Genomic DNA, 26,535 nt, shown 5'->3' on the forward strand with positions numbered 1-26,535 from the left:
CATTTGCCCGTATAGATGCTGCCTATTTTAGTGCATGGGATGCCCTGCTGCTGTGTACAGCTGCCAATAGACCTGAATGGGTGAAGGCTGCTGTGCACAGCTATGTGCCACTACTTGGGTAAAAAAGCACATGCGCACAGGTGTAATGTCCCAAACTCAAACCACCTACATTTGGCACAATACAACTATGCACTTGTATGAACTTTACAAATATCAATTCTAAAGTCTGAGTTAACTTTTATTATTCATACTTTTTTATATTACGTGCATTTCAAAGGTCCACATATCTGGTGATCTTGCCAAATACATTTTATGCTGTTGTTCTTCCTTTTAATTCCTGTCACCGCAAACCAGTGGAAGCATTGACAAACATTCTCAGTTCTACCTGCAACATAACAGCAATTGAGCTCCTTTAGAGTGTGGTGTCAGCAGAAGCTGCAGATCCTCACAAGTATCTTTCCCCAGTGCAAAAAAAACTGGCAAACCTGTTTTTTCTACGCTGTCCAACTAAACAAACAAAAAAGGTTTGGTGAAAGCTTCAATTTAATTTACCAGATTGAATGTAGTATACTATAGTATGTATTTAATATATTATTTTTAATATCTACCATCGATAACTGTGTATAAGAGAAATTAATGTATCTTGCTAAATAAATGACGTCATTTATGACGAAACGCGTCTGGGAAGGCACGCAGTGACGCCATCACGTTGTAGAAGGGGAGGACGGGCTCCCGAATGCCGGCCGGCTTTTTATGTTTTACTCTGCATGCTGTATCTGAACCGATGCCCATGTAAGTGCATTATTTTTCAAATAAAATTTCCAAACGGTGTTATACTATGCTGGTTTCCTTTTCTTCCCTGGAGCCATTGGTAACACTTTTTGGGATCGCTGAATGAGATACTTATATGTGAATGCTGCTTTTCACTACGGTTAGCTGATCCATTATAAGGAGGAATATATTGAGGAGACTGAGGATTTACATACAACGCTTTAACTAAGCTTCCATCTGGTAAGCGCACTCACTTCATGGTGACGGGCAATTGTGCGCATTCTTGTGTGTGTAACCACCGTGGTGTTCTCATAAAGGATCGCAACTGTGGATTGTCTATGGACTTTTTATGAACTCTTCAATTAAGAAATCACATTAATTGTCATTTTTTTATTTCAATATATAATGAATGTGTTAATTATTTATAACCTTTAAAAAAATTTATGTTCTGGGTAGTTAGGCATAGACCATTTTCCCTGTTGGCGCAGCTTTTCGTATTTTCTTTCATCTTGCTAAATATGCTTACACCTCTTTTACCTCCAGTGGTCATTTGTGGTTGCTACAATAACAGAAATCCCACCTCTCGTCGTCCTCCCCAACTTCCTTGTTCAAAGAAGAGTTTTGAAACCACTGAGAACTCAGACGGGTGGAACAATAATGGTATGTACACTGAGTATTAAATATTTAAAAATGGGGAAAAAAACTGTCAAGATGTTTCCTGCAGCAACAAATAACGTTTAAGCTCTCTGCCAATATTGTGGCAAATACTTGCTAGGCTAATTTTTTTTTTTTTTAGATGAAGAGCCGCAGTTGCAGGTTTTAATGTGAAACTGTACATGGCTTTGTGTGCACTGGTACAGTGTGGTACCTGGAGTGGTACTGAAAATCAAATATAACATGCAATTTGATATGTGGTTTATTTACAAAACAGCAAATAAACTGTGCACTTTGCAAGTGCAGTTGCACTCATTCTCATTAGTGAATGAGGTGAAGTTTCATTTTGTAAAGAATACTAGGTCAGGTTCAAGGAAAATTTTAAACAGCATTTTTGCTTGCATATGATTGGAGGAAGAAAGGCAAAGTATAACAAGCACAAACATGTGTCATGACAACTCAAAGTAACAGAGATCATTTAGAACTAACATTCTTTTGGAGGCAGGAAATGGCATACAGTGATGTCAGGTGACATCAAGTAAAAATGCTTGTAAAACTAGAGCAATCAGAAAACCTCTGTGGTTCGTCATGATCAAATGTATGTTGTCATCCAAAGCCTTCAACTATTTTCACCAAAAAAAGGTAAAAAAAATTAAGGGGGGGGGGGGGGGTAGGGGGGAGTGGAAGGGGTACAGGGAAAAGGAATATAAAGAGAGAAGAGAGGAAATGCCAAAGGAGAAGAGTTCACAGCAGGAAACGTTATAGCCCATCTAAACAGAGTAAGCTACTAGTGTCACTTTTACATCTGAATGTGTCATTCGAGCACAGAGGAAGCCTCAAACCACTTCAAGGACAAGTTAATTTTAACTCCTCAATTACTGCAGTCAGTATAAGTGACACTTTTGAACAACATACTGTAGGTTGTGTGTATGCAGGTTAGTCTTTATTTTTGTAATTTCATTTAAAGTGCCACTGCAGAAAATCTAAGAACAAAAAAATGTAAAAACTTGAAATACAGTATATGCTTACGTATGCATTTTACTTGCTAACGCATTTGCAACTCTTTTTATTCAGCCTTGTCATTTACACATCTCGGTTATTTTGTACAGACAGGAAGATTATTCATTTTAGCTTTACTACTTTCTGGACAGAGGCGATCATGTTTGTTCACTATCCTGTGAACAGGCTGGTGGTGAAGATTTCATAGGAGGCTGCAAAACTGATCAGGCAAAATAGGTGTTACCTTCCTGACTCTGCAGTGGGGTAGGCGGTGTAAGCTAGCCATACACACTTTGTTTTTTTTTTTTGTTCAACAACCTTGCCTGAATGAGAGAAATTAATAGATTCCTCCATCGATAAAGAATAGCTTGGATGGAGGAATCTCCCCTGCCAGCTATTGTATTAAAGCAGCTACAGCACTCACTGCTGACTAATTAACCGAACTGTGACTGCACGTGATTGGATACAGTCACTGTTCGACTGATAGGCTAAATATAGCCAAAATTTGAGCCATGTATGTTTAGCATAAAAAAAAGCTCATGAGTCAATGCTCAGTGATTTATTTTATTTGTTCATAACTGGAGTTTTTATTGTCTTTTTTTTTTTTTAAGATCACCACCAGTGAGTAAAAGGAACATCAGTCCAGTATACCCACCTACATCTAACTGCACATTTTTCTTTTAGGCTGGAAAACTAGCCATTGAAAGAGGATGGGCAATTAATGTTGGCAAGTATAATATTTTCATTTTAAAAAATAAGTTGTTCCTTAACACAACAATTTTTCATAACTTAAAGAAAATCAGTTCTAAATAGGACTCATTAACGATTGATTGCAATATGTTTGCATAAGGACCATGTCACAACGAAAATTCTGCTGGTGGTAACACCCTGCCAGTAGATTGAATCAGAGATGCAGCTGCTATTCTACCCAATGAAAGGGCAAAATCTTGATAACTAATGAGGGAGCAGCAATGGAGTGATGGCTCAGTCAGTGAGAAGTGATGCCATTTGAGAACATGAGAGGCCTTTTTAAAAAAAAGAATGATAAATAATAATTATTATCACTTGTGCGGGGGCCAGCACATTTGTAGCATGTAACATGTTACACCCTGAATATGGGTGAAGCATGTTACAAAAGGTGAACTTATCCTTTAAGCTGGGCATACACCGGCTAATTTCAAACAAAAATTCCTAGGAAAATACGTTTCTAAGAGTTAATCTTTCTAATCAAATTGAAGCTTATTTTTGACTGCAGGGTGGAAAATATTTCTCGAACAAACTTTGAACAGTGTATGTGGTTTTAATTTGGTAAACTCCATTCATTCCAAAATGAAATGTTAAACGCAAACAAAATCTTTCGAATGACAAAAGAATGTTCTGAGGATTTTTATACAAGAACTTTCCTAGATATATTTGTTTGAAATTCTATCCATCTATGGCCATCTTTAGAGATTTTTCATTGGTGAGTTGTCACCAGCAAAAGAATTTCTAATGTGACATGATCCTAATTTTATTAAGAACTTTTAGTTTCAGAAAGTATGGGCTTGATGTATCATGGTATCAGTAGTGAAAACTGTAGTTAAACTGTAGTTAAAGCAGAACTTCACTCCAAAAGTTAAGTACCGTTGGTTTGGCTGCCTGTACCCAAGCCCTGAACCCCTACCACAGAGACCCCCCACCCCCCAGCCGTAACAATTTATAGTTTTTGTTTTTTTTTGGTGGGGAGGGGGAGTCAAGGATGATGCCACTTGCTCCACCCCCTCCTCCCCAACAGCCTCCTGGGACATGCCACTGCAGGACCATTCATAGTGCCACATAATCTTGAGCATGTGCAGTGGCGAGACAGCTATGGTTCCAGCCACGGCCAATTCCCAAATTCAAGATGGAGGTGCCAGACACCAGTGGAGGTAAGAAGAGCCAGCTACAGAAAGATAGCTCTGGATTGCAGGCACTGGTAAATACCTGATTTTTAAAAGTTAGCCGCTACAATATTTGTAGCAGCTAAAATGTCCCTTTAATTTCCAAGGTCTAGAAGTCCAATTTAACTTTTAGGGACTGGTCACACCAGTCTGCCTTGTGCTAACTTATGTACTGCATTGCTTTATTATGCTTATTGCTATGCTGCAATACTGCAGTTCATTTATTTTAAATTGGCCCCACTAAAGAAGAAATTGCTGCGGGTCTTTTTTTTTTTTTTTTTTACTTTGTGATACGTTGTACTGCAGGTACTTGGTGTTGGTGTTGGGATGGCATGTCAAACGAATAGCATGCAACACAATGCACCAAGCACTGCAGTAACACACACATCTTGCTGTACGTTACTGTGCAATAATGGGGTGAATGGTCTGTTTAGTGTTGGTTTTAGTTTGATCGGAAGCTTCATTAAAGTGGATGTAAACCCAATTCATGACATTTGAGCTGGGCACCTATAGCTGCAGTGTTTTCTTATCACTCTTCAAAGTCCTAAGTCCTGTAGCTGTCTCTTGCTCTTTAGCCCTGTTAGCCTGATAAGTTCTCACACATTCTTCAAGACTGGAGATAGAAGTGTGTGTTGGGGAGGTTGCTATAAATAGATTAGCAGTCCCCTTGCCATTTAAGAGCAGACCTTCCTTCCTTTTGCCTGTGAGGAGAATGTGTGTGTGCCTTTCCTCCAATCAGTTGTCCTGGCTGTATGCCCAGGCTTCATTGCAGTGCTAACCAAGAAGAGAAAAGGAAGACAAAATCTGTAACATGATCTGCACTTTCTAAAGGAGATATATACAGCTGAAGACAGCAGATATACATTTAAAACTTATGTAGGGAGATTTGTTTCATTCCTGTGTATCATCTTAGGCTGTTCACTTCACTGGTTAGATGTGAGGGTTTACATAAATATATATATTTATACTAGTTATTTTATGTGCAGATGCTTTATAATCAATTAATTGTTAAAGTTCATAGAGCTGAAAATTGCTCCGAGTAGGAAATTCTACCCTCTCTATGAATAATGCTTCATGTCATCCTAATCCTGTTTTTTTTATTTTATTATAAGGTGGTGGCTTCCATCATTGTTCTGGCGACAAAGGTGGAGGATTTTGTGCATATGCTGATATAACATTAGCTATCAAGGTACAATTAGAAATAATAAAATTCCCTTTTCTGAAATGGCTACAGGAGTAAGAAGGCTGAAAGAAGTTTGGTCCAAAAGTTGGTGTATTATTAAAGCAAACTATTTCTGTGTTAGGCTGGGTTCACACCGCTGCGGGGGGAGAACCGGATGTGATTCGCACAGCAAATCACATCCGATCTCCGTAGCGCTGCGAGTTCAGCCATACAGATAGTATGGCTGAACTCGCAGCGGTCCCGCAGCAAACTCGCACGGGACCTTTTTTTGGGTCCGCAACGGAATCGGATCGCATGGGGGTTCACACCATGCGATCCGATTCCTGTGCGAGTCGGCAGATCGCACTGCGATATGCCGACGGATCTGGGGGTGTCATTAACATAACATTGACACCCCCAGCCGTCCGCATAGGGCAGTGTGAACTGCCGGCGGGAGGTATGCGATGCGGGAAAACGCCGCGGATTCGCGGCGTTCCCGCATCGCAGCAATGTGAACCTAGCCTTAATGGTAACATTTTTGTCACCTTGAATTCAAACTCCAAACTTTTTTTTTTTTTCAGTTTTTTTTGTAGTTTTGGACAGAGTAGACAGGCTGCTATCTGAATACTCATTGGGCAGTTGACAGTGTGTCAGAAGGACAGAAAGTGATGGGACATATCTTAAATAGGGACACATAAAGCTACAAAAAGTACAGTTATAGTTATTGAATGGAACGGGAATGGATTGGAACATCTGTCTCCCTGCCTGGTCAAACCTTCCCATTTCTTGCCTTAGTGTCACCAATATAGGAAATGAGGGGAAATCTCAATGGGAGCAATAAAATTCTACAGAAGTTCTGTATTTCCCCCTCTTTTGAAATCCAAAACAAAAATCTTTGGCAGTAGTTTGGTTTGGAAATTGGGTATCCTGCAATTTTTAAAGTGGTTGTAAAGGTACAAGGTTTAATATGGGAAGACTCCCTCTGTGGGGTTTTCAGGCAGAAAGGTAAATAATTCAAGTAGGTATATATGTGTGTGTGTGTGTGTGTGTGTATGTATGTATGTATGTATGTATATATATATATATATATATATATATATATATATATATATATGTATATTTTTATTAAAGTATACATAACACAATACCATGGCAGTTAAAAAACATTCCAAATATATAAAATGCAAACAGAGAATTATGCATAGCATTACATATCAGAATGTCAGTTGTATAAAAGCCGGACGCGTTTTGACCCATATAATTAGGGTCTTCTTCAGAGTATTAGTTTGCTGCAAAAGAAATTACATGTACACATGTCACATTTTAATAGGTGATTCATAAATCAGATATAAGAAATACAAATGTAACATATTTACCCAGTGGGAGGTGTATTCAGAAAGACCCTCCTAACCAAAAATCCCTTAAAAGCTGTCAAAAATGATCCTGCATGCTCCCCGGCCAGACGGTAGCCCGAAGGAAGATGGCACTCCAAAGAGCATGGCTTACAAGAGGTCACACGTTCAAGTGCCCCCCAGGGCATGTCAGATTGCGTGGGCAGCACCTGTAGCAGATACCCAGATTGTCATTGTCAAAACCGTTCGTCTGTATGCTGGTCCGACGGATGAAATACAACGCAAGGGAAGCTATTGGCTACTGAACTTCCTTTTTTAGTCCCGTCTTACGCCATTACGTTCAAAATGAATGGACTTTTGAACTTAGTCCATTAGTCCGTTTGTGTGTGGCCAAGTCCATTCGTTCGGAAGTCCATCGGAAACTCCGCTGAAAAGTCAGTCGGGAAGACCGTCGGACCTAGTCTGCCGGAAAGTCCAGTCGTGTGTACGCAGCATGAGCGTGACATATACAGGTGAGTGTGCAGAGCGTGTGACTAGGAAAAGATATAAGTCAGATGAGGCATACACGCGATCGGACTATATGATGAAAAGCTTCCATCTGACTTTTTAAGGGGAGATAGGGGATGATGAAACGAGTAGAAGGGTGAGTGAAAACAAGGAGGTGAAACTCGTCAAAAACAGGAGGGGGGGGGGGAGCAGAGAAAAGGAGAAGGGTGTGATGAATGGGAAGGTGAAAGAGTGAAGGGGGTGAGACTAGTGGACAGTTGGAAAATACAGGGAGAAGTGAGTGAAAAGTGGCAGTGAAGGGGTCTGGAATAGCAGAAAGGGTAAAAGGACAGGTGAGGCTAGTGTAGCGGTGACATTTTTGACAAGGTGTCCGCTATGTACAAATTTAGTTTTTTCCTAAGAACAGTAAAGGGGTTCTGAGGGTTGATTGTGCAGGTTTAACTTTGGCCTCAGTTTGGCTCGGCTGTGTTAGGGTTCTGCCTGGTCAGGTGTACAGTTAGGTTCACATGACAGGATCAGAACAGGCCTGGTTGGACGCTTTGAGTATCAGCGCTCCGCGGAGCCAATCAGTGGGTGCGTCTGGCCCCGCTGAGGAGTCCAGGGAAGGGTACTTAAGAGGCTGAAGTCACATGTTTGGGGTCGTTCGTTAGGCCAGAGCTGCCTGTTTCTGAATCGGGGTAGCCCCGCGAGGGGTCCCGGTCACGGGAGCGTGTGCTGCTCCGCAACATGGTCAGTTTGACTAGCCCCATTAGACCCGCATGGTCTGGGGCAAGGATCCATCTGTTCCCGAGTCTTGGATCCGGCTGGTCCGAGGCGCAGTAACTGAGGGAGGATTCAAGGCGTCCCAATGTGCTCTCAGCTTGGAGGAGCACCGCAGCTCGTGTAAATGACCGGGGGAGGACTCTTTGGAGGAGGGCCAACAAGCTGGCATCCCAAGAAGTGCATGGTTGCTGGGTTGTCAAGGACACTAACGAATCCACGCTTTTCCAGTACTGCTAAGGAGGCAGAGAACATTCCAGGTACGGAGGAAAGGTTCCTGTTCACTTTTGGTTGCAAATTTATTCAATTTATTACACAGCTGCGAGTGGCTACTCTCTGGGTTGCATTGGAGACTTTCTAAAGATTAGCAGTTCAAGGTGCCTGAGTTTCATCACCCTTGCCCTCTGTTCCCATACAAGACTGTTTGTTGGATGTTACCCCTGCAAATAAAAACCTTTCTAAAGGACTTTTATGGTGTCAGCGTCCAAAGTCGTTGGGTACTAACCCTGGGAACCCCTAGACATGGAAGAACAAGCCAAGTGGAGGTAACCGGTAAGCCCAAAAGTCAAGGCCGCCCCACCGAGGGTTATGATCGTTACACTAGCAATGAGCTGCAGTGTGAAAAGGGGGAAGGAAGGTTGAAAGAAAACAGTGGGAAGGGAAAAGGGATGGGAAATGGGAGGAATCAGAGAAGGAAGGTAATAGAAAGGTGCGAAAGTGATGAATTGTGAAGGAATGAAACAGTATTTAAATGAATCAGAGAATGGGATTGAAACCAAAAAATCAGTGAGTATAAAAAGTGCAAACTAAGTGCCAAACATATATAAATGATTATATTTTTACCTTACTGATAAGATGGTAAACATTATCCAAGCCATGGATAATGGCAGAAAGGAGTTTCACATAGAAAATCTATGACTGTATATAAACAGAGAAAAGAGCCAATAGATCTGTTATAGACGATAAACACAATGGGTAGATTGTATTAAATGACAACATGGCACAGTCATGCACGAGCAAGTAGTTCCATTTCAACTTGCTTAAGAAGTGTTGAGAGAGGGTCTGACCATCCTGGTGGAATGAAAGGGATCACCTCAGGATCCACAATCATCCCATGGCTTTATATGGTTCACTTAATTAGAAAAATGGGTCTGAGATGTGCCGCAGGTCCTGTACCTCCTCCCACTTACCTGGCCGGCCGAGGAGGGCTGGAGCCGCCATACTTTCAACCACCCTTCCCCCTTTTCACACTGCACCTCATCTGTTGGTGGGCCAGAGGCGGAAGCCCCCAAATGATGTCACTTCTGCCGTAAACACACAGCGTTATGGCGTAATAATACAAACAACAATACTACTTTTGATATTTTTCCATTGTTTACATTATTCTATGAGCAAGTGTATCCGATTGTTATGCTCTTTATGAACAATTTCCCTTTCTGTCTCCTAGAATTTCCTGCTCCCCTGCTGGTCACCATGGTTCCCGTATGGAGAGGCCCTTCGTGTACATCTTACCAGCAGGCGAGGGAGCATAGATTCTTGTGCTCCCATTTTGCACCACTAGGCGGCCAAACCTGTTCACCCATTTTTGGGTGCTATCACTCTGCCGGCGGCATCCGAGATCACTTTCAGACGTCTTTTTGCTGCTCGTGCATGTGCGGGGCCCCGCAAGTGAGCGTGACGTTGCGTGTTTACGGCAGAAGTGACTTTATTTTGATCCCTTTCATTCCACCAGGATGGTCAGACCCTCTCTCAGCATTTCTTAAGTAAGTTAAAATTTAACTACTTGCTCGTGCATGACTCCTACCATCCTGTGCCAAGTTATGTGGCATTTAATAAAATCTACCCATTGTGTTTATCCTCTATAACAAATCTATTGGCTCCTTTCTGTTTACTGTATATACAGAGTCATAGATTTTCTATGTGAAACTCCTTTCTGGCATTATCCATGGCTTGGATAATGCTTGCATAATGTTTTTACCATCTTATCAGTTAGGTAAAAATATAATCATTTATATATGTTTTGCACTTAGTTTGCACTTTTTATACTCACTAATTTTTTGGTTTCAATACCATTTTTTGATTCATTTAAATACTCTTTCATTCTTTCACAATTTATCACTCTCACACCTTTCTATTACCTTCCTTCTCTAATTCCTCCCATTTCTCATTCCTTTTCCCTTCCCACTGTTTTCTTTCATCCTTTCTTCCCTCTTTTCACACTGCACCTCATTGCTAGCCTCACCTGTCCTTTTACCCTTTCTGCTATCCTTCACCCCCCACTTTTCACTCACTTCTCTCTGTCTTTTCCAACTGTCCACTGTCCACTAGTCCACCCCCTTCACTCCTTCACCTTTCCATTTATCACACCTTACTCCTTTTCTCCGCTCCCCCCTTCCCTCCTGTTCTTGATGAGTTTTACCTTCTTGTTTTCCCTCACCCTTCTACTTGTTTCATCATTCTCTATCACATTTTACACATGTATATATTTTCCTAGTGCACACTCACCTGCCTATGTCATGCTCACTTCTCATTTCTTATTCATCTATTTGGTTTTTCTTTCTTTTTCCCTCTCTTCCACTTTTCTTTTCTTCCCATTTTCCTCACTCCCCCTTGCGTTTTTTTTCCTTTTTATCACTCATCCCCTTACTTCCTGTTTCCCTCTATTCATCTTTTCACTCATCAGTTCTCTTGTTCTTCCTCATCTATCTTACACCTTTTACACCTTAATATGCAACACTACTTAGATGCTATGACCATCTTCAATCTTAAAGTCTTACCCCAGCTTAGTATAAAATATAAATAAAATATAATATCCATATAGTTTTTGCTGAGAATGCTCTGACCTTCCACCAGGTAAATATGTTACATTTGTATTTATTATATTTGATTTATGAATCACCTATTAAAATGTGACGTGTGTACATGTAATGTCTTTTGCAGCAAACTAATACTCTGAATAAAACCCTAATTATACGGGTCAAAACGCATCAGGATTTTATACAACTGACATTCTGATATGTAATGCTATGTATAATCTCTTTAACTGCCATGGTATTATGTTATTTATACTTTAATAAAAAAATAATAATATATATATATTTAATTATTTACCTTTCTGCCTGAAACCCCACCCTGGGGGAATCTTCCCATATTGTACTATTTGGGGTGTGCAGCACCATCACCTCTCTTTATATATGTCTTTCCCATGCTAAGGCACAAGGTTTTTTTTTTTTTACCTTGATTCATTCTCTACAGTAAAGTATAACGTAGGGTAAAACTTTTATTTTAGTTTTGGATAGACTAGAGAGGGATTAGAACACCTGTCAGGCAGTGGCGGGACAAGGTCACCCAGCATCCGGGGGGCAAAGTTTGCAAACTGCACCCCCCACCCCAATATCCTCCGTGGAGGAGAGATTGGGGCCAGTGTATGTAATGTGGAGTTTAAAATTGATGCACAAATATGGGGCTAACAGTAGAGACAAAAATGTCCCTGTCGGTGGTGTCACTAAAAGTAAAAAATGGCCTTGCATTCGTGGTGCAATGAAAGGAAAAAATGCTGCAGTGCCACTATCAGTTGAAGTAGGGTTGATTTGCATGTCAGTGTGTTTGGGGAGCTGGGCTCTGAAGGAAGTGCATGGATCTAAAAGCCTGTAAGGGTGCTCTGAGGGAAGAAGGGGGATGAAAGGGCTCAATACCATGTGTGGCTATCATTTCTGGTATTTGACAGGTGGTAAGCAGGTAATATCTTACCTCCTCACTGCCTGTTTTAACCCTGAAAATGCTCACCCACCGCACTGCAAACGCATGCATTGCATATGGTTGTAGGGCAGTTGTGGCACAGCCCCGTTCATGGTGACATGCTGCTTAATCTTTGCAATGTACAGCCCTGAGCAGCTGCCCCCCATCTGATGGTGTGAATGAGCCCTGAGATCGAATTTACACGTGGATGGGTAGGAGTGATAAAGACAATTGGATCCAGAGTTTACCACCCCCCCCCCCCCCCCCCCCCCAGCTGCAAAGGAGGCTGTATGGGGGTATACACATATGCTGCAGCCACTATGCTTTGCATCCAAGAAAAAATGGTCAGTAGAGCCCAATGAATGTGCCCATTAAAATTGTAAGTAAACCCCCCCCTTATCTTTTTTAGCCAAGGAAGCTGCCATCTTTGCCTCTGTTTAATCTACAACTGCCATGATGCTGCACATGTGGTAAGGTATGAAACCAGCCATTGGTTGAGAGAGCCCAACCAATGGAAGTCTTATGAAACTTGTTTTACGGATGGATTTACTTCCGCTTTAAATGCAGCCGATGTTGACATGACAGAATTTGCAAAGGCTTTATGAAGGCTATGGGTGATAAAATTTAAATTATAAATAGAAATGAAAAGTGGAATCAGGGATAAGAAAAGGTGAAAGAAGTGGAGGTAGTAAGGTCCTGTTCACACTGCCCACACCCTAAACCAGAGCAGTTTAGTGTTCTGGCAGATGTCCATTTCAGCTGCAGTGAGCTAGTGGTGAGGCGGCAGTGTGATGTGGGTTTCATCACAAAGTTCCCTTTTTGCTTTCTCAAGTGCAAAAAGTAACACTTTATTCATGTCAAAGCACAGCAGCACAGTGTGCTGCGCTGCTGTGTGGTGACATGTGGTTCCTTCCTGTGTGCTGCAATAAAATGGAGCATGTCTGCATTTTATAGCAGCTCACTGACCTGTGCCTCCAGGCTGCATTGCACTGGAAATGGGGCACATAGAAACAATCGTACTCTATATGCCCTTGCAGTGACTGGCTATTCCAGTGCAAAAATAAGCCAGTTACTGCACTAGCGTGAATACTGCCTGTTTATATATGTATTTATTTTTGTGGAGAGATTAATATCATGCTATTGTTAATATGTGTTATAAAATCTTAAGCATATTACATTTTTTTCTTCTTTTTTTAGTTCTTATTTGAACGTGTTGAAGGAATATCCAAGGCAACAATTATAGATTTGGATGCTCATCAGGTACTGAACTATTCCTAACCTTATAGAATTTTAGTGTGTGTGTGTCAGTGTTGCCAACCGCCAGTATTTTTACTGGCAGCCAGTAAAAAAATGGGAATTTTTCTCCTGCCAGTAAATGCCAGTGAAAGAAAAAGGTTGCCAGTAAAAAATATGGCTGTGACACTTAGCCAAAACCATCAGAGCGCTTGCTACAGTGTGTTCGGCCTTCGCCGGCAGTGTGTCACGTGAAGTCATGATGCCAGGGAACAAAGCAGCCGGAGCCTCATGAGCAGGAGGAAGGCAAGCCTGGAGTGGACTGAAGGGACCACCTGGCATGGAGAGAGGGTCACTGTGACTTTCCATGCCAGGAGGGGATGTGTCATGTTGGTGAGGTGCCATCATCATCTGTGCTACTGCACACTGCTGTCAGTGTCTCTGTCAGAGTCCATTTCATGTGTGTGTGCCAATTTCTTGCCCTCTCGATTCCTGTCCCTGAGCTACTTATTTGCAATATCGAAAAGAAAATAAGAAATATGTTTTTGCCTTAATATCTACCTTAAATCACTTTGCTAATTGCATATTGTACTTGTTTGTAGCCTAAATACTGTAGCCTAAATACTTAAATTTGCACTTAAAAATTATATTTTGTAACTTTTAGATATGCCAGTAAAAACTTGACAGTGCCAGTAAGTTTTGGGTGTCATATCAGTAAATTTCAATCTGGTAGGTTGGCAACACGTGTGTGTGTGTGTATACAAAAGGGAGTACACTCCTCACATTTTTGCAAATATTTTATTATATATTTTCATGTGACAACACTGAAGAAATAAAACTTTGCTGCAATGTAAAGTAGTGAGTCTACAGCTTGTATGACGTTGTAAATGTGCTGTCCCCTCAAAATAACCCAACACACAGCCATTAATGTCTAAACCGCTGGCAACAAAAGTGTGTACACAAAGGGGCGGAGCCGGCAGCCGGAGCGCATGGTGGTGTGAGGAGAGAGCTCCGTAACAGCGGACTTTACACAGCGGCTCACAGCGAACCTGTATGCCCACATTTGGTATCCTCTGGCAGGGGAATACCTCAGGCACACACTGGTAACCATGAGCAAACGAAAGGAGAGAGAGGGGCCACGTAGGCTGACCGACTTCTTCCCGCCGGCGACGAGCAGAGAGGCCCAAGATGGCGCCCGCGAGGCACACAGTGCAGCGGCCTCCCCGGGACATGCTGCCCACGCAGACCGACCGGACCTGGGTGAGTCTCATCCCTCGCACTCCCCGCTACCCCCCTCCCCATCCACAAGTCCAGTCAAGCAAAAAAGAAGGCTAGGGGAGAAGGGGGACACCCAGGCAGACACAGAAGCTGAAGGGGAAGATATGGAGGAATCATCTCTGGCTACACAGCAGTTAGATGCCTTCCCCACATCAGGGCAGCCCATCCTGGACACCACTATGAAAGAAATGTTGCAGATACTGAGGGGGGCCCTACAACATGACATGGCTACGTTTGTACGCTCCACTAAGACAGAACTATCAGCAGTTAAAGAAAGAGTAACTTATGTGGAAAACAAAATGGAGGAATTCACATTAGCTCACAATGAACTGGTTGATGCTCACTTTGATGTTGAGAATGAAATTAAAACTATGCGCCTCAAAATGGCGGACATTGAGGATAGGGCACGCAGAAACAACGTGAAATTCAGAGGAGTCCCTGAGACTGTGAAACCATCTGATCTTACTGCCTACCTCCAAAATCTTATGATTACCACCCTACCAGAGTTAGGGCCGGCTGATCTTATTATTGATCGAGCGCACAGGCTACCCAAGCCCTCCTTTCTATCTGAGCAAGTCCCCAGAGATGTAATCGCACGAATCCACTTCTTCCATGTAAAGGATCAACTAATGCGATTTGCTAGACAACACCCGTCTCTCCCGGACCCCTTCACAGGGATTGCTCTCTACGCAGATCTATCGCAAGCTACACTCGCGGCTAGGCACAGCCTAGTCCCCATCACCAAGATTTTGCGTAACCATAAAATTTTGTACAAATGGGGTTTCCCAGCTAAACTTGTTTTGGAAATGCATAATGAAACACATGTGATTGCTTCCATAGAGAAAGGTATGGATCTTCTCAGAAAATGGCGCCTCCTCCCTACCAATGGAGAAGCGGCGGATCCGGACCCCCTTCATGACAGAAGGAGCTATCATCGACTCAACAGAAGAAACAGATAAGTACAAGTTTGGCACCATTGTGATTTGCTATTGAGTCTCCGGCTTGCACCATTCTCTTACCCCCTCATACTGGCTATTGCCCAAGTGCCTTAGCTGATGTAGTTGTCTAATCGGGCATTGGTTCACTTAAGCACCCGCTGAACGGCTACTGTTGTACGTTTCTTTCCCCCATTCTGTTATCGCAGGATGAATCCTGCACACAGTTCACTGGACCTTCCTATGACTATTCTCCCCAAGTTAATTGTTGACCATTTGAGGTCTGTCTCCCTGTTTCTGACTTCCCAACCACGTCTATCGGTGTCATTGACACGCACTACCCTCCTGAGCGTTACGACCAAATCTTTGGTTCTACTCCTACCATTTACACTTGGATGGCAACGAACAGCCCTACTGCTTTGGAATGAACATTAAAATTATGTCTCACAATGTGAGAGGCCTTAACAGCCCCTACAAGCGTAGAACACTCTGGAAGTCTGCTATCGACATGCACTGCGATATTCTTTGCATACAAGAAACTCACTTCCCCAGTGCTAATCCACCTAGATGCACACATGGCAAATTCCCCCATGTATTTACTGCTAATGATCTGAAGAAAAAGAATGGTGTATTAATAGCTGTGAAGGACACTGTCACCTTTTCTTTGTTGCAAGATTACATTGACCCTCGGGGTCGGTATATTATACTGATTGCTGAAATTAATCAATCTATATATACGTTAGTAAATCTGTATGCCCCAAATGTCAGACCTGCACGCTTTGTCCGCAAAGTTGTGCATAAGGCGAAATCTATGCAAAAGGGTAGCCTAATCTTATGTGGTGATTTTAATATGGTACTGAATGCTGATCTTGATTCCTCCTCTGTGGCCCTCAGGCAGCGTCCCTGTCTAGACAGCTTTTGCCATGAAGAAAGGCTTTTTGATCCTTGGCACTGCACCAGGGCTACGGAGAGGGACTACACGTATTACTCTGCAATGCATAACAGTTACTCGAGGATTGATTATTTTCTCACAGACATGCATGTACTACAAAATGTGATTAGATCGGATATCCACAGCATCATTTGGTCAGATCATGCACCTGTAACACTAGAAGTTGTGGACTTTAATAAGACTGCTAGCAGGCCACTTTGGCGCAACAATACTTTCCTCCTGTCTCGCCCCACCATTAGGGACGAAATAGAAGCGAAGGTCAAGGAGTTTTTCCAATTAAATGATAATGGGGAGTCCTCCCCTGCAATGGTATGGTGCGCTCACAAGGCCTTTGTCCAAGGTGTCCTCATACAGATAGCTTCGAGGGAACGCAAAAACAAAACCCGCCGCATAACACAGCTCCAAAATAAAATTGCTGAATTGGAGAGTCTACATAAAAACCTGACTCTCACTTCTCCCACCCTACTCCAACAGCTCACTCAATGTCGTGAAGATCTACGGCAAGAGATTAAAACTGACCACGACTTGTACTTTAAAAGACTGAAACTATCCTACTATTCACAAAGCAATAAGGCTAGTAAGCTGCTCGCTTCTCCACTTAAAAAAAGACAGGCTAAAGCTAACCTACCTTTCATCAAGCACCATCATTCACATCAGACTTTTCATAATCCTAAAGACATAGCGAACACCTTTAAAGATTACTACCACTCCCTGTATAACCTTGACCAGGATCCTGACACTCACCAACCCTCTGACACAGAAATTGATCGTTTCCTTGGCACTCTGAAGTTGCCTAAAAAAGATACCCATACACTGAATGCTTTAAACTCCCCCATCACCTGTGAGGAAGTGACCGCAGTAATCAAGACGTTGCCCATGCATAAATCCCCAGGGGCGGATGGCTTCTCGGCCGAATACTATAAAGCACTTACGACTATCCTGACCCCCAAACTTGCGACTGTCTTCAATTCTGCTATATCCACAGGCTCCTTTCCCAAAGAAATGCAACAAGCTATCATAGTCACGATCCCGAAACCAGGCAAAGACAACTCCCTCCCCCAGAACTTTAGGCCAATCTCACTCTTGAACTCCGATTTAAAAATATATGCTAAAGTACTAGCAAATAGACTGATGAATGTTACCCCTACCCTACTAGGTTTAGATCAAGTGGGCTTTGTTAAAGGTAGGCAAGCACCCGATGGAACAAGACGCATGATCAATCTCCTACGATACTCTGAAGTTAGCAAACTCCCTAGCGTATTTTTAGCCTTAGACGCAGAAAAGGCCTTTGATAGGGTACACTGGCCATACATATCTAAGACCCTTCAATAATTCGGGCTATCGGGCCAAATTCACACAGCTATCATGTCCTTGTACCCTCATCCATCAGCAAGAGTCTATAACTCGGGCCTTCTCTCTGACCCCTTTAATCTAACTAATGGCACAAGACAAGGGTGCCCACTGTCTCCCATAATCTTCTCGCTTGTCATAGAACCACTAGCAGAAAGTATCAGGAGCGCGACAGCTGTGAAAGGTATTCAGATAGGTGCAGAAACCCATAAAATAGGGCTATTTTCTGATGACGTCATTCTCACTGTTACTGACCCTGTCACATCCCTTGCTGAAATTCAAAAGCTGATTAGTAGCTTTGGGAGGGTATCCTTCTATAAGGTTAATACTAATAAATGCTATGCGCTGGGGTTGCACTTATCATCGGGTACCCTAAACACACTAAAAAATATCTTCCAGTGTAACTGGAATCCTCCCTCGATCACATACTTAGGGGTACAGCTTTCCCCCTCCGCTTCTGACACATACCTTCACAACTACCCTCCCCTGTTGGATAAACTAGCTGAAGAAATAAACCACATAGCCAAATTACATCTCTCCTGGGTGGGAAGAATAGCGGCTTATCAAATGCAAGTATTGCCTAAACTACCGTATATACTCGAGTATAAGCCGAGATTTTCAGCCTCTTTTTTGAGGCTGAAAGTGCCCCCCTCGGCTTATACTCGAGTCATCGCTGTCTGCCCGCTCGATCAGCGTGTCGAGCAGACAGACAGCGGCCATTCTATGATTCAAAAGCCGCGCCTCCGGCTCCGCCTTCGCCTGTGATAGGCGGAACACTGAATTTCCCAGCAGCCTGTGTTCCGCCTATCACGGGCATCCGCTCATCCTCGTACTACGGACGAGGATGATACGACGTCCGTGATAGGCGGAACACAGGCTGCTGGGAAATTCAGTGTTCCGCCTATCACAGGCGAAGGAGGAGGCGCGGCTTTTGAATTTTACAATGGCCGCCGACGAAGAGGGCACGGGACGGAGGCAAGGCAAGGCACGGCACGGGACGGGACGGGACGGGACGGGACGGGACGGGACGAAGGCAAGGCACGACACGGGACGGAGGCTCGGGACAAAGGCTCGGGACACAGGTAGGCTGGACACACACACACACACACACACACACACACACACACACACACACACACACACACACACACACACACGGATGGAGACACACACACACGGATGGAGACACACACACACACAGGGATGGATGGATGGATGGATGGAGACACACACACACAGGGATGGATGGATGGATGGATGGAGACACACACACACAGGGATGGATGGATGGATGGATGGAGACACACACACACAGGGATGGATGGATGGATGGACACACACACACACAGGGATGGATGGACGGACACACAGGGATGGACGGACACACAGGGATGGACGGACACACAGGGATGGACGGACACACACACAGGGATGGACAGGCATGTCTCACCCTCGGCTTATACACGAGTCAATAAGTTTGCCAGTTTTTTTGGGGGTAAATTGGGGGCCTCGGCTTATATTCGGGTCGGCCTATACTCGAGTATATACGGTACTATACCATTTCAGGACGTTACCAATCCCTATACCCTGCAAGTTCTTTGCTCAACTAGCCAAACATCTAAACAAATTCATATGGGCAGGTAAAAAACCTAGACTAGCCTTAGCGAAACTCTATAAGCCAAAGTACCTTGGTGGAATGGGTCTCCCTAACGCACAGGCTTACTATCATACAGCTATATTGGACCAAATGAAATACTGGTTCTCCTGTCAATCCGACAATAAATGGTCGAACATAGAACGTACTGTCACCCCTGGGCACGACCTCCCAGCTCTAGCTATGGCGGCTAGCATTCACCACAAACCAACTATCCCCAACTACCCCACTATACAAGCCACGATTAAGGCATGGTCGGGCCTGACGCAAAGTAAAATCACTGACGTACCGATGAGCAGACTACAAATTCCATTAGCAACCTACCAATACCTCATACCCAATTTCTCAACACATCGTTGGAAACAATCAGGCAATCACTTTCTTGCGCCCCTTGACGAACAAAGAGACTTAGCTGACCGTTATAGGCTATACCAAATTAGGCACCATAATGTGTCCAATACCTCTAATCCGGTAGAAATTCCGCAAGCACTGTGGGACTTCCTTCTAAACAAAAGCTCTAACTGCAGAAAGGGGATTTCACTTTTCTATAGACTAACAAACACTCTGTATCTGAACTCCAAACTGCCCTGCATGTTACACTGGGAAAGAGAAATGAGGAAGGAATACTCATTCTCGCAATGGCATACGGCACTAAAATATAGTGGGAAATCCTCTGCCTGTATAGATCACTGGGATAATGCCCAGAAAATACTACACCGATGGTACCTAACTCCACTACGCATCCAGAAAATGCATACAGACACAGCTCCTCTGTGCTGGAGGAACTGCCAGCACATGGGGAATCTTCTTCATATATTATGGAGTTGTGAAATTATCACCCCCATATTGGAAGAAAGTAGAATCCCTGATCAGAGACATCACACAGTCTAAGTGTAATCTTGACCCAGGTTTGGCTCTCCTTAGCCTCTCGATAGAGCAATTCCCTCCAGTGATGCGAAAAATAGTGATTAATATCCTTTATGCTGCCAGAATTTCGCTGACAAGACATTGGAAGTCCCCCACACCCCCTTCTCTAGAGGAGGTAATTACCAGAGTAAACAATATATATCTTATGGAAAAGCTGTTAGCATACAAAGAAGGAGCAACCCCGGGTTTCCATAAATACTGGGGGACCTGGGATTCCTCCAAATACGCCTCTCCACATTTGTGATCTAGGTCATAGATATTCATGTTGAATTATATCTTGAAACGAAATTGCCAGAATTCAGAATACGTTTCTTCCAACTGCAGTGTAAGTAGAGGTAACATCACCCATTTTGGCCCAGGAGTAGTACCCAAAGAGGAAACTATATCTCTGTTGTATTGAAGTTTCTTGTTTACTGTTTTCCCTATGCCTTATGAACAAGTTTTGCTGTACTAAGTATTAAAACAAATGAGATGCGTACTTACCTGTGCCATCGCCCTTGACCCTCGGTAAGGTCAAAGGATACTAATTCTCAGTTAATCCTACTCCAGCGCTAAGCCTGCTCACAGTGTGTACCCGTATGGGGTGACAGGCTAGGTCTACTAGTAGGCCATTTGAGGTTTTCAACCTATAATAGTTCTAATAGGATACTACTGTTTCTTTTTTTTTGTGAGTATGCGGAACACTGTCTTAATTGTGTATGATAATGATACATCTTTCCATGTCAAGTGTTTCATACTTGTATCATACAAAACCTAATAAAAATCTTTGGTTAAAAAAAAAAAAAAAGTGTGTACACAACTAAGTGAAAATGTCCAAACTGGGCATAAAGTGTCAGTATTTTGTGTGGCCACCATTATGGTCATTATGAAATACTCACCTTAGATCGAAGCCCACACCGCGGTCCCCGTACACAGCTTCGGCCGGAGACTTCAATCCCGGAGTTACTTCGATCCCGGAGTTACTTCCGATGTGGCCGGAGCCGTGATGACGTCCCTGCTAACAGCACTCTAGCCATTGCTTCAGTGTGCATGTGTGCGATAACGTCAGCACATGCTGATACATCGGATATCTCCTAAACCGTGCAGGTTTAAGAGATATCCAGGGTAGCTACAGGTAAGCCTTATTATAGGCTTACCTGTCGTAAAAAGTGGATTGTAAGGGTTTACAACCACTTTAACCCTCTTGCGCATGGAGCTTCACAGCTTGCCACTGGAGTCCTCTTCCACTCCACCATGACGACATCACGGAGCCGGTGAATATTAGAGCTTGTGCTCCTCCACCTTCTGTTTAAGGATGCCCCACAGATGCTCAATAGGGCTTAGGTCTGGAGAAATGCTTGGCCAGTCCATCACCTTTACCCTCAGCTTCCTTAGCAAGGCAGTCTCCAAAGGGATGAGATCATGCACTGCTTCAGTATGTTGGCATTCATGGTTCCCTCAATGAACTGTAGCTCACCAGTGCTGGCAGCATTCATGCAGCCCCAGACCATGACACTCCCACTGTCATGCTTGACTGTAGGCAAGACACACTTGTCTTTGTACTCCTCACCTGATTGCCGCCACACACGCTTGACACCATCTGAACCAAATAAGTTTATCTTGGTCTCATCAGACCACAGGACATGGTGTCCTTAGTCTGCTTGTCTTCAGTAAACTGTTTTCGGGCTTTCTTGTGCATCATCTTTAGAAGAGGCTTCCTTCTGGAATGACAGCAATGCAAACCAATTTGATGCAGTATGCAGCGTATGGTCTGAGCACTGACAGGATGACCCCCCACCCCTTTCGGCCTCTGCAGCAATGCTGGCAGCACTCATACTTCTATTTCCCAAAGACAACCTCTGAATATGACACTGAGCATGTGCACTCAATTTCTTTGGTCGACCATGGCGAGGCCTGTTCTGAGTGGAACCTGTCCTGTTAAACCACTGTATGGTCTTGGTCACCGTGCTGCAGCTCAGTTTCAGGGTCTTGGCAGTCTTCTTATAGCCTAGGCCATCTTTCTATAGAGCAACAATTCTTTTTTTCAGATCCTCAGAGAGTTCTTTGCCATGAGGTGCCATATTAAACTTCCAGTGACAAGTATGAGAGAGTGAGAGTGATAACACCAAATTTAACAGACCTGCTCCCCATATACACCTGAGACCTTGTAACACTAACAAGACAATGGGGAGGGAAAATGGCTAACTGGACCCAATTTGGACATTTTCACTTAGGGGTGTACTCACTTTTTTTTGTCATTAATGGCTGTGTGTGTTGAGTTATTTTGAGGGGACAGCAAATTTACACAAGCTATACATTCACTACTTTACATTGCAGCAACATGTAATTTCTTCAGTGTTGTCACATGAAACAATATAATAAAATATTTACAAAAATGTGAGGGGTGTACTCGCTTTTATGAGATACTGTATATGTATCTATATGTATGTGTGTGTGTGTGTGTGTATATATATATATATATATATATATATATATATACATATATATATGTGTGTATATATATATATATATATATATATATATATATATATATATATATATATATATATATATTAAAAGAGAGGGGCGAGGAAAGAGACAAGTCTCTTTAAAGAATAATTGGATTTTAATTGAGACAAGGTCTATTGATAGGGTAGGCACATAAGACACCAATTTTTTAAAAAAGATATAAATTTATTAATCGTATCAAAAACATATAAAAATACATATTCATAGCGTATTTGATGGACCATGAGACAATACTTGACAATCGTAATCTGATGCGTTGATAAGCAGAACCAACATGTTTTGCATGATTGCTTCGTCAAGGTTTTGCATATTCCACAGATTTCATCTGGTCCTTAAAATAAATAATAACCATATGCGCCTCTGATTGCTCCACCACATCACAGGTGACGCAGATAACCACACCCAGTTCCCACTAGGAGTCAGGTCCCAGTTGGGCTGCCAGAGGGGAGATTGGATTGTGCCTGTCCATCAAAATGTAAACAGCAACAGTAATCTGAGAACAGAACATGCAGATTAATCAGAATAGTAAGATGATGGAATAGCAGTTGCAATATGGGATGATGGTACACCGCATCTCAGGCAACAAGACATATATTGTGACTGCTACTATGAATTTTATACACTATTACTAATGCTGATTAGCACCGCTGTCAAGTTTTTTATTTTATTTATTTTTTAGTGTCTTGTCCACATTGAGGATATTTTCTGCAATAATCTATTGTGTCGCCAAGACTAGACATAATAATAATATCTACAGTTGGAGCAAAGGCAGCAAGAAAAGCACTTTTATTAGTAGACTTAAGGGATAGAACCTCTAAGCCCTTGTACACACGGTCGGACATTCCGACAACAAAATCTGTCAGATTTTGTCCAACGGATTTTGTCCAAAACTTGTGTTGCATACACACGATCAGACAGAGTTGTCGGAAAATCTGATCGTACGTAACGTGATGACGTAATTTCGTTACGACAGGACTACATTCAGGCTAGTAGCCAATAGCTTTGGTCTAGAAATTTGATCTGAGCATGCGTGGCACTTTGTCCGATCGGAATTCTCTACACACAATCGGACAAAGTCCGATCGGATCATGTTGTCGGAAAGTTTTATAGCCCAGCTCTAAAACTTTGTCCGTCAGATATTCCGACGGAAACAGTCCGATGGAGCCCACACACAGTCGGATTATCCGACAACACGGTCCGATCGGACATTTTCCGTCGGAATGTCCGACCGTGTGTACAAGGGCTTACAGATGCCTTTTGTGTTCTCATTGAGCATATTTTTACAGGCAATAATAAAATCAGAAATTCTAACATGGATATGTCAAATTCAGCAATTTATCATAAACTAAATATTTATAATTTTCAGCCACTTTCTGTCTTGCACTCACTTCAGCATCTGCTGAAAGCCACTGCTCTGGACTAGTTTTCTTACACAATTACAAGTACAATGGTGGGCCCTGGCTCTGCAATGTGTGTCGGCCCAGCCTTTCACCAGGAGTAAATGTGACACTGTGACAATGTAGGATCAGGACTGGAAGACAGTTGTCACCCTATAAAAGGAAGTGCCAGAAAAAGGACCTTTATAGCAGGGCCACCAGGTATAATTGTATTGGAAGCTGGAGATTTGAAAAAACTGAAAACAACTTTTGAGGTAACAGCATGAGGTTTTAGTCATTGGGTTTAGATCTAATTTAAATTCCTAAACCAACCGGGAGCCCAGATTTTGGCCAAACTTTTAGTTGTAATTTTTATCCTCTTCCCTATTTTTCCAATTTTTGAACAAGTTTAGCTTGGAAACTGTGCAAAATACCTGACAATAAATATGGTTATTTGTATAATATATTGTAAAGTACTACCCCTTTACTTTGTGCAACTAGTGAAAGCTCTTGTTCTGTATTTCTTTGACATTAGGAAGTCTCTTTTATTAAAAGGCATTTCTCCATAAAGTGCTTCAACTATGATAAAGATAGAAGTTGGTGCAAGAATAATTTTTTTTGTAAAGGTTTATAGCCGATGAAAGAGATTTGATATTTATCTATGGTATCTTGGAGCTATCTGATGTGTTTGAACTATACTCTTTTGCACAGTGAGATATACGGTACTTGCTTTAAATGCATGTGTCACTTTTTTTTTTTTTTTGATCCACTATATTTCTGATACTAATTTTACCTTGGTTGAGAACAGGGGAATGGACATGAAAGAGATTTCATTGATGATAAAAGGGTCTACATTATGGATGTGTACAATCGTCATATTTACCCTGGAGATACTATGGCAAAACGTAAGTACCGTAATGTCCCTAACGTAACTTAAGCCACATCTGATATTGCAGTACAGAGCTTTTGAGCTATTATTAAAGGAAACATTTCCCTCAAACTGAAAAAGCACATCAGCATGCAGCTCTGCATGCTGAACAGTAGAGAGAATAGTCTTATGTAAAACTAACCTAATTTCAGAAAACTTACACTTCTTTTACTTTTGCCTTTCCTGAGGCACTGGTGGTGTAGCCTGCTTCCCCCTGGGAAGGCTACATTATCAGTCTTCCAAGGAGCACTCTCGTATAAACTGCATCATATCGCAAGATTTGGCAAAATCTCATGACGTAACAGGGAAAAAGTTCCTGAAGCCATGGCAATGTGTGAACTAAAAGGAGGCAACTCTGGGGTTTGTGCATGCATCTCAGACAATCTAACATGGTTTGTTATTATTTATTCATTACCATGGCTTTAGCAATGAGAGTGTCAGGTGGCATAATGATGCCCTCTTGGCTAAAGCCAAGGCTTCCCAAAAAACAAACCACGCCGCATCTCATAAAGTGTATGGTGTGGATGGCGACAGTGGACCAGCCCAAGGAACAATAAGTCTCCCATGGACTATGCATATTTTTAAAATGGCAGCAAGGGATTTCAAGAATGTAGTGGACAGTGGTTGGTGTGTGTGTGTGTGTTTTGTTTTTTTTCACCGGTAAGGTGAAGGCATAATATGCTAGAATAAAACTTACTTGAAAACTAAGCCCTCCAGCGATGCAATGTAATCTCCGGAGACAGCATCCATCTCCTCCTTCCGGGTGCATGGACTCGGCTCTGTGACTGGCTGTAGCCACAATGACATCACTCCCGCAGGGGAACCATTATTTATGGCACACGTATCTGAAGGAACGGCACAGGTGGCTGTTCCTTCAGAGCGTATATGCCGATTACAAAATCGGCTGCATGTCATTTAAATATCTCCTAAACGTGTATGTTTAAGAGATATTTACAGTGTATATATAGGTAAACCTATAGGTACAAATTATGTATAGGAATTTACTTACTCTTAAAAGGAGCAAATAACAATATTCATGTGTTCTACTAAATCAATATACCTAATGTTAGCAGTTTAGGGGCGTTTGCTTTAATGCATCAACTATACATTAAGTTTTTACCATAGATATAAAAAAAATCTCTCTGGGGACCACAAGCGCTGTCTTAAAATGGCACTCAAGTCTGTTGCCCATCAAATTACATGAAACTCTACAGGAACACAAGAAACACCTTAGCGCAGTTTGACATTTTGAAGCCAGTTATTTAAAATGTATTGTCTTAAATTTATTTTTTGTGTTACTAGAGTTAGGAGTATGACAATAGTCAAGGTCATAGTCAAAGTTTTCCCCACAACCAATTTGGTGTGGGGAAAAGGTTTGACGTAGGCTATGGGGAAAAGGGTTTGACGTAGGCTACAGTTAGGGATCGGTATAGAGTCCGTTGGCATTAGGTTAAGGGAACCACTCACAACTGAGGTTATGCAAAAATATAACAAATTAATTATCACAAATTATCACATTTGTGATCATTTTAA

The 26,535-nt window shown here is 42.4% G+C and overlaps 1 protein-coding gene across 3 annotated transcripts in view; it reads left to right on the forward strand.

The window, feature by feature from the left end:
• The window catches only part of HDAC11 (histone deacetylase 11), a 46,193-nt gene that overhangs the window by 12,954 nt on the left and 6,704 nt on the right, over nt 1-26,535 (forward strand). For 2 of the 3 annotated variants that reach the window (XM_077452190.1, XM_077452189.1), the window contains exons 5-9: nt 1,315-1,431; nt 3,109-3,151; nt 5,456-5,532; nt 13,059-13,121; nt 24,883-24,979. In XM_077452190.1, the coding sequence (XP_077308316.1) occupies nt 1,315-1,431; nt 3,109-3,151; nt 5,456-5,532; nt 13,059-13,121; nt 24,883-24,979 (397 nt within the window). The remainder of the gene's footprint in view (nt 1-1,314; nt 1,432-3,108; nt 3,152-5,455; nt 5,533-13,058; nt 13,122-24,882; nt 24,980-26,535) is intronic. The other variant, XM_077452191.1, reaches the window with a different exon arrangement.

The sequence above is a fragment of the Lithobates pipiens genome, unplaced genomic scaffold (assembly GCF_037356315.1).
Source record: "Lithobates pipiens isolate NorthernLeopardFrog02 unplaced genomic scaffold, aLitPip1_a1.2 Scaffold_23, whole genome shotgun sequence".
Lineage (NCBI taxonomy): Eukaryota > Metazoa > Chordata > Amphibia > Anura > Ranidae > Lithobates > Lithobates pipiens.